This window comes from Numenius arquata, chromosome 5, assembly GCF_964106895.1.
Source record: "Numenius arquata chromosome 5, bNumArq3.hap1.1, whole genome shotgun sequence".
Classification (NCBI taxonomy): Eukaryota; Metazoa; Chordata; class Aves; order Charadriiformes; family Scolopacidae; genus Numenius; species Numenius arquata.
This window is the reverse complement of record NC_133580.1, coordinates 4,571,703-4,580,537: the sequence shown is the minus strand read 5'-3', so window position 1 is coordinate 4,580,537 and position 8,835 is coordinate 4,571,703. Positions and strand designations below refer to the sequence as shown.

Here is an 8,835-nt window from a genome sequence, read left to right as displayed (position 1 = left end):
CGCTTTAGAATAATTGCTGGGGTTAGATGCAGACAAAAACTACCCGTGCTCTTAAAAATGATCCCCCAAATGGTTCTGCCTTAACATTTCAACAAAAAAAGAACTGGGTGTTTTGAAGTAGAGGATGAAAGCACCAACAGCACAGCCTTCTGTGGGACTTGGACGAAAAATGGGCTCAGGTGAGAACCAAGACGAAAAAGCTGATGTGGGATTAAAACAACTTCAGGCCCCACCTGAGTTTTTCCTACATTTGCTACATGTGAAAATAGCTCTTCTTTCCAGCCTGCCTATGGAGCTATTGTTCTTCTTGATATATGAAGGGGTTGAGAGCATGTGGTCTCAAACCAGCCCTTTTCCTATGTGACAGCTGGAACTGCTCCCTGGTGCTGCTTCTGCCCCCAGGGAACCCGTTGCACCTTAAAGGCTCCCTCCAGCTTTCCATTTTAAGGTGTTTGTAATGGCAGCTGCATCTTCACCAGCTTCCTAGAGAACCAAGAAGTTGAAGCTGATGGATCACTTGCTACGTGAGCTGGAGTTGTGATCCCAGTGGCCTTGAGCTGGTTGAAGACTCAGGTTAACCCACCATGCCTCGCTTGTTGCCTCAGTCGTACAGGTCACAGACGATGGCGTTTCTTGAGGAATTTGACCATTACTCTTCCTTGGCCAAGCTCATGTCAATCTACCAAGCAACCAACAGGACCACCTTCAACTGGACAGACAGCCGCATTGTTGAGTGGGAGAAATTTGCCGAGCTGGCCAAATACGAGCCAGAATCCCAGAAACCAACAGTGAAAGCTCTCCTAATTGTGGCGTACTCGGTCATTATCATCATGTCTCTCTTTGGGAACATGCTGGTGTGCCACGTGGTGCTGAAGAACAAGAGGATGCACTCAGCCACCAGCCTTTTCATTGTCAACCTGGCGGTGTCGGACATTATGATCACGCTGCTCAACACGCCGTTTACCCTGGTAAGTGGCCCACTGTTCTGTCCCTGCAGCCAGGAAGGGAGTCTCTCCCAAGAATGCTCTGCCTGCTGGTCACACCCTCTCTGTGCATGCTCTTCCAGGACTGAGGCACGAACCCAACACAATCAAGTCTAATAAACAACTCTCCCAGGCAAGTAAAACGCTGTTCAGCAACCTGTGGGCTCTCTTTGCTCTGTTAGACTCTATATCTCCTAAAAGACTTTAAAGTCTCTCCAAGTATGCCACCAAACCACAGCAAGAGCTTCTTGGGAATGCAGAATAGGTTCCTGGATGACGTGTACTTTTAATTTGCACACAGGAGAGCATTAGAGACCCACACTTAAAACTTAGTGGGTCAAAACAACTTGAAAGCCCATCATATTCGGGTGACTGGAAGAAAGTTTTTCAGAGCTTTTCAGTTTTCAGTTTTTCAAGCTTTTCAGAGCTACTGGTTGGGTAAAGTCTTCAGTGAAAGCTCCCCAGACCTGAAGGGGGGTTTGTCTGACCAAGACTCGGTCCACTTTTTCCAGATATAGCTGTTAGGATAATCAAAAAGTTATTACCACTGTTCAGAAATGGTGTTTATACGAATAGTTCAGGGGACCTGTGACAACACCACTTATTTAATCTGTGGGTGTTTCAAAATCCAGTGTAGCTAATCTTTCTTTGGGTTCCAGATGGAGCTGCCCAGCCAGGCAGGCAAAATCCATGTGCCAGCTCAAGTGCAATCCAAAGAGTTTCCCGGTGGATTTGTTTTCGGTACATTTGCTGGCTGATGGCCTTTTGCTTTCCCCTCAGGTTCGGTTTGTGAACAGCACGTGGATCTTTGGAAAGGCCATGTGCCACATCAGCCGCTTCGTGCAGTACTGCTCCCTCCACGTCTCCACGCTGACCCTGACGGCCATCGCCCTGGACAGGCACCAGGTAAAATGCCTCCCGGGCTCTTCCCAAGCTTCTGTTAGTCTCGGTTGAGCCATGGGCTCAAGGTGGCTGAATCTTGGGGTTTAAACCCATATCCAGTGAGAAGGCTCTGGAGCTAAATTCAAAGACCCACCTCGTGTCAGGGGTAAGAAGGCTGGGTGGACTTCTGTAGGAGCCCAGGGAGGAGCGAAAAAACAAAATTCAGCATCGCAGGTTTCACAGAACACTCACAAACTTTCAGTGGAAAAGGGTGAGGACACCTTCTTCAAGTGGTTTGAAAAGAGCCAGGTCCAACCTAGCCCCGAGGTGCAGCAGGGCAAGTTGATTCAAGAGGCTTGGTTTTACATGGGGGGGCCTTGAAAGACAGCAGAGCCAACGCTGAGTGCAAAGTGTTACTTTAGCTCTACAGGGAACTTTTCCAAGCTTTTCAGTTTACCACCCAAACCCCATAAAACACCAGTCTGGGCATTTGGTACATCATCAAGCTGCGGGACAGTTGGAGTTTGCAGCAACTCTCAGGTCACTGTCTCAAGGAGTCAAAAGAAAACCTTTCTAAAGACTAAAGCCCTGTGGTGTAACTGTGGGACTAATGCTGGACCGGTATAAAGGGGAACAGCAGAGTGGGAAATATCTGTTTCCAACTGGGAGGAGACTTCAGAGCTGTGAGAAGACTGTACTCACCAGCTGCCCACTGTGAAAAACGCTCGCTGCATTGCCAGCACAGCAAAGAGAGGGCAGCCCAGGCCATGCCCTTATCTCCAGCAATCACTCTCCCTTCCTATGCTGCCAAATAGCATCTTCCAGACTCTCAGATTTTATAAGCTATTTACCTTTTCATCTAACAAAGAAAAATTCATAAAAGGTAAGTTAATGCTTCTAAAGAGGGGAGGCATTAACTCAAAAGAGGCTCAGCTTCATAGGTTCAGCCAGAACAGGAGACATTTCTTTACGTAATTCATATAGAATAAACAAACATGCCCACAAATGAAGATACTTCTGTAGATATCTTTTTATTTTTTCCTACCTAATGTAACCCACAATTTAAGGAAAATGGCCCTCACAGAACAAAATAGAGGAAAAAGTTTATTTGAAAGCACTTCTGAACAGACTGAAAAGTTCAAGGTTTCCCATTTTCCATGTCAGTCTAACAAGCAGGGCATTTTCCTATCATGGCTGTAATTTTCTTAACAGCATTAGATCATGCCAAAAAATGCCTCTGCTGTGTGCATTGGTGAAGGGACTTTGCTTTCCTGTGAGATAAGAGTCATGGTGAAGTCTCTGTTGCAGGTCATCCTGAACCCGCTGAAGCAGAGGATGTCACTAACAAAAGGAGCGCTGAGCATCTCTGTTATCTGGCTGATGGCAACCTGTTTCTCCCTACCCCATGCCATCTATCAAAAGCTTTTCCAGTATAACTACAGGTGAGTTATTTCCTCTTCTAAGCAAGCATTAAGAGGTCCGACAGCCCTCTGCGGCAGTGGGTCTCAGCAGTGAGAGCTTCTGGAAGGGCTCCCAGGCTTGGGGAAGGACATAGTGGAATTGGTGGGAACTTGTATGTGGATGAAATCTCACTTCCCACAGCAGAGGACTGGCCCAGTGGAAGAGCCGCCTGGTTCACTGCACGTCCTCAAGACCTGGGTTTGCTTTCGCCGTTGCCCAAATGCCTGGATGAGGGGGTGAGTCCCACCTCCACAACCTCCTGCTGATGGCAGACTCCAGGCACTGTTGGGTGGCCAGTGCAGGTGGCCAGGGCACAGCAGGTTGGTGAGACAAATCTTCTCCAAGTGTCATGATACCATCGGAGGGGCTTTTTTCTGAGAAGGACATTTTCTCTCAAGGGCCTTTGCTCTTCCCTCCTCACCCTCACTCAGCTCCCTAGACCTAAGAAGCCCGTGTCTAGCCAACTTCCTTAGGCAAGGAAGAAAGAGAGAGCGAGCCAAAGCTGCAGTTTGAAAAAGAAAGAAAATAAAATTCATGCTGTTAACATCTGGTGCTGACACTAGCAAGACTATACAGAAAGAACAGGGAGGAGAAGACCGCCTTTGTGAGTCAGCAGGGCCATGAACCCCAGATCTCCAAGACTTCATGCGCTGATTCACACATTTTAGCTTCCTTTCATTTTACCCAGCTGGGTTTACCAAACAGGAACAGCCTTCCTTAAAGATTGAGACTCCTCTGCCCAACATTACCTAAACAGGACAAGCAAAAGAGAAACCTCCATCTCTTCCTCTGCAGTGAAGGGCTGGTGAGAGGAACAGTGCTTCGACAGGGAAACGTCATCTCAGAGTGCTGCTTTGCCTTTCCCAGCAGGGAAGAGAGCTCTTTGCTTGGCTGAACACAACAACAGAAGCTATTAAAAGAAGATGAAGTGGAATCTCACATCCACGTGAGGGCTGCTGAAGTATGAGAAGAAAGCAAAGGTTCTGATCTAGAGGGGGGGAAAAAAAGAAAAGAGAAAAAAGCTGCTCTTTCCCTCCCTCTGCCTTCCAGCTGGTCCCGTGATGGCATTCATTGCTGTGAGGTCACCCTCTCTACCGGGGGGAAATAAAGAACCAGAAGTTTTGGGTTGGTTTGCCCTCACAGTCTTTTGTTCCTCCATGGTACCCAACCTGTTGCGGTCCTCTTGTCCCCACCAGCCTGTGGCATTGCTATGACTCCTCCTGGCTAGAAACCAGTCCATAGTGCCATACAAACTGGTGATTTTCGTGGCGGTGTGTCGCGCTGCTGGTGCTTGCATTTTGCAGAAACCCCAGACTGGAGGCCAAGGGGCTAATCTTACAGCGAGCAGTATCTTCATCCTGAGCGCAGCGTAAGCAGGGTAAGGAGGCAGTAATAGGCGGCAGGAGAAAGATTCCTATTGTAGACACTGGGCTTTTGTACAAAGGACAAATATCTTCCTACAGCACAGCCACTTCCCTCCCGTCAGCACGGCAGGGAGAGCGTTTGACAGCCCGCACGGGCTTTTTATTGCTCGTTTGTATACGACAGGTTACAAAAAATGGGAGCCCAGTCTGGGGCTTCGCGGCTCTTCCTTATTTGTGATGGATTCGGCTGAGCGATGCCTCCCTGGGGGATAGAATATCTTCAACTGCTTAGACTTTGTAAACAGAGTGCCGGGTTACTCCTGTACTCGCATTGCTTCGCAGCTGTGCTCTGTATGTGTGGGTATGACTGAACAAATTGCTCATGAATGAACAAACGCCGCTATCTGTTTCACGGCACCTGTCTCCGCTCATCCCTCAGCACGGCCAGAGGAAATCTGGCCTCGCATCGGCATGAGGCGCTGCAGCGATATAAGGACTTCCAGGACGTGCTATTCTCGTCCCTGCTTTCCATTGAATAGAAATCGCAGTTGTAATATCGCTCGTAATAGCTCCTGCAGAGCCAGAGGCTCCTGAGAAGTCCCACCAGGGAGCTGTTGGGTTTCTGGGGATGGGAGAACATGGGCTCCACCAGCACCAAACCTCTCTGGCTGCAGCGCAGTCATGGAATCATGGAATTGTTGGAGTTGGAAGGGACCTCTGGAGATCATCTAGTCCAACTCCCCTGCTAAAATCGGATTGCCCAGAGCACATTACTCAGGGCTGCATCCAGGTGGGTCTTGAAGATCTCCAGAGAAGGGGACTCCACACCCTCCCTGGGCAGCCTGTTCCAGGGCTCTGCCACCCTCACCGGAAAGAAGTTTTTCCTCATATTTGAATGGAACTTCCTATGTTCCAGCTTGTGCCCATTGCCCCTTGTCCTGTCCTGCCACTGAGAACCACTGAAAAGAGTTGGGCTCCATTCTCGACTCGAGTCATTCCAGAGTTTACTGGTTTTGCTCTCAACCAGCTTCTTCACTGAAATAATTGTGAGCATCTTTCACAGCTCTGCGCCCCTCCTTTAGAGGGGGAGAGGGAAGGGGGCAGCTGGTTTTTTGCTTATTTTTGTGCTCACTCTTCTGCCCACTCTGTCCAAGTGTGGGTTTAAACTCTGCAAGCCCTGAAGCATCACCCTCCCCAGCCTTCAGCTGTGCTCCAGGAGCTTCAGCCCTGATGCCGCCCTGAGCTCAAGGCATTCCCTGATTCCCAGGGGAGCGGTGAGGGATGACCACCCCGCTCCCATCCCGTCTCTTCTGCTCATTCCCTACAGCTTTGCTCTTCGCCATGGCCGTGGCAGGTCTGACCCCACGCTGCGGTGTCACCTTGGGCGCCGCGTTTGCTTCTCCTGCCAGGTCTCCGGTTACTTTGGCAGGTCCTCTTCAGCAGGCAGGCAGGCACAGCTGCCTGCAGGCAGGGGCTGGCCTTGCCCGCGCTGGCGGCGAGCCGGATCCCGGGCAGAAAAAGGTCAGGAGTGCGGTTTATAAAGGAAGATTTTTCCCTTCTGCGTCAGTTCCCCTCTCGAGCAGCATCTCCAGGGTCCACGCTCAGCAGAGCTCTGCTCCTGCACCCTTTGTCATCCCTCCGACAGCCGCGCACAGCCCCGGCTCGCAGCCGTCTGTTTTCAAGCAATCTTCTATTTGTGGCACAAAAGACAGCTCCTGAGGTTGAAAACAGGATATTAAAGATACTAATCAATACTGCAACAAATAATGCAGCTTGATGGGGACTAAAGTCTGCGCTAAATACAAGTGAGCTAAGGACAAGGACAAAATGGAATAAGAGGAAGAAAAAGAGGGGGGGGAAAGGAAAGAAAAGGAGAAAACGTCCACCAGAAATAAATGCACAAGTGCTCATTTCTCCCAATGTTTCATCCCTTCCAGTCATCTGCTGCGGGATGCAGAGGGTGTTGGGGAGCCTCAGCTGAGAGCCACTGCCAGCCAGAAAATGCAAACGGAGCCTGGATTCGCTGGGTTGAGCGGGACAGATTGCTGAAGCGCTGTTAAAATAAGCGAACAGAGCCTGGATCTGCTGGTTTGAACGGGACAGATTGCTGAAGCGCTGTTAAAATAAGCTATTGCATATAATTAAACTCAGTTCTTTCGTTAGCCAACCATCAGAAGTTAAACTGTCAGTTAAACTTGGGCTAAGAGAGCAGATTTTCTAATCGTCATGCCTGCTTTAAGATGTAGCAGTAAGGTTTTAACAGCCGGTCTCCTGAAGAGCTGATGGAAACGGGATGGTTGGCACGGGAAGGAAGGATTGCTGTCTGTGCAGGTGGGGTCCTGCCTGAGAGGCTTTCACATGGCCCCCAGGCTCCAGCAGCCCCTTCCCCTTCCATCCGTAATGGCTTTGACTTCCTAGCTGGTCCAGCAGTTTTTTGTTTGGCCGAGGGGGTCTTGGACCTGCTTGGGGCACGGAAAGGCGGGTGTACCCGGGTAGGGCATGAACTGCAGATCCAACCTGGCAAAGACAAGTGGAGCCATGGCAAGCGTGATGCCAGCACGTGCTGTGAGCCCGCCGTCTCCTGGGAAGATCGGGTCAGTTGTGCTTGGCCAGACAGCAGTTCATGCAGCCCACGTGCATGAGGAGTAACACATCCCGGGCTGGATTTCTGGGTGGGCACATTCTGGAAAACCTGGGCATAAGCTGTCCTTTTTCCAGGTGTGAAGGAATCGCCTATGGGACTTGGAGAAAAGCTGGAGTTAGGTGGGTCTCACCCACTGCTGTCTTTCCAGCAGCACTGCCATGTCTCCTGTGCCTGTGCCCACGGGTAGGGGGCAGATGCAGCCAGGTTGGTGCTTCTTTCACAGTAGCTCCTTTTGTAGGAATGGGTCATCAGGGGTGACTTCTGCCATGTTAAGGGGACGCGAGGGACTCACTCAATTAAAATCAACTGAAGCCTCTAAGAGGAAACTCCAGTTTGTCTTTCTAAGGATTTCTTTTATCAGACAACACAATTTAAGGGGAAAGAAGATAACGATACACAGTAGCCAGGCTTATCCTTGGTAAAACAGCCACAGAGAACATCATGGGAAGACTTTCTGGGAAACAGAGGTTTGCCTGAGCTTTGTTTTGTTGAGGTGAGCACCATCTGGCCCTCCTCTGTCTGTACTACCAATATGGGGAGGTGGCTGGGGGTGGTGTGGAAGCCCTGCAGTGGTTTGCCAAATTGGCAGCATCCATTAGCACAGCAATGGCCACATGCTATATATGTATTTCTTTGTTTTTCAAGGGAAGCCACTGTCCGGAGTTTATGCCTTCCCGATTTTCCTGAGCCCGCAGAGCTGGTCTGGAAGTATCTGGACCTGTCTACCTTTCTCCTTCTTTACCTCCTGCCTCTGCTGATCATCACGGTCACCTACACGCGCCTGGCCAAGAAGCTGTGGCTCCGCAACGCCATCGGAGACATCACCACGCAGCAATACATCACCCACCACAAGAACAAGAAGAAGAGCATCAAGATGCTGATGCTGGTGGTGGTGGTCTTTGCTGTCTGCTGGTTCCCTCTCAACTGCTACGTGGTGCTCATCTCCAGCCTAGGCATCAAGACGAAGAACTCCCTCTATTTTGCCCTGCACTGGTTTGCCATGAGCAGCACCTGCTACAACCCTTTCATCTACTGCTGGCTCAACGAGAGCTTCCGCTCGGAGCTCAAGTCCCTGCTCTGCATGTGCCAGAAGGTGCCTCAGACTCAGGACAACGTGCTGCCGCCTGTGGTTACGTCCTGCCGCGAGGCGTGGATGGAGCAGGCCAGGTACAGGAAGGGACCTGCCTCACAGACCATTTGCTCCACCGTAAACATCCAGACGGCCAACACAGACCTGTGAGCCCAAGGGCTTAGGTGAGTTACCTGGATTCGGTGGACACCAAATGGCATCTCCCTGTTTTGTGTCAGGAATTGATGTTGCTGCTCTGGTGTGTTTTACTACTGACTTTTGGCTTGTATCACAGCAGCACCCCCTTTACTTGGTGCGGTGGGAGCAGAGCCCCTCAAGGACCTTCCCTGTGAGCCCACAGCTGCAGCTGGTCCAAGGTGCAGGGGACATGGAGGTCCACAGACAGGGTTGGTTTGCTTTTGGGGGTTTCCC

At 50.4% G+C, this 8,835-nt stretch overlaps 1 protein-coding gene across 1 annotated transcript; it reads left to right on the top strand.

Annotated features, from left to right (window-relative positions):
* The first annotated feature begins 584 nt into the window (after nt 1–584).
* On the top strand, nt 585–8,574 carry LOC141464981 (G-protein coupled receptor 83-like). Its single transcript, XM_074148157.1, has 4 exons — nt 585–968; nt 1,764–1,889; nt 3,174–3,307; nt 7,980–8,574. Exons 1-4 carry the CDS (start codon nt 585–587, stop codon nt 8,572–8,574), a joined length of 1,239 nt encoding a protein of 412 aa, XP_074004258.1.
* Nucleotides 8,575–8,835: the final 261 nt, after the last annotated feature.

What these genes read in the sequence shown, in the direction of transcription:
- LOC141464981 (XM_074148157.1), top strand. Translation starts at nt 585, where the DNA reads ATGCCTCGCTTGTTGCCTCAGTCGTACAGGTCACAGACGATGGCGTTT. An exon ending in TCAACACGCCGTTTACCCTG is followed by an intron (nt 969 to 1,763) that starts GTAAGTGGCCCA and finishes CTTTCCCCTCAG; the next exon opens with GTTCGGTTTGTGAACAGCAC. An exon ending in CTTTTCCAGTATAACTACAG is followed by an intron (nt 3,308 to 7,979) that starts GTGAGTTATTTC and finishes TTGTTTTTCAAG; the next exon opens with GGAAGCCACTGTCCGGAGTT.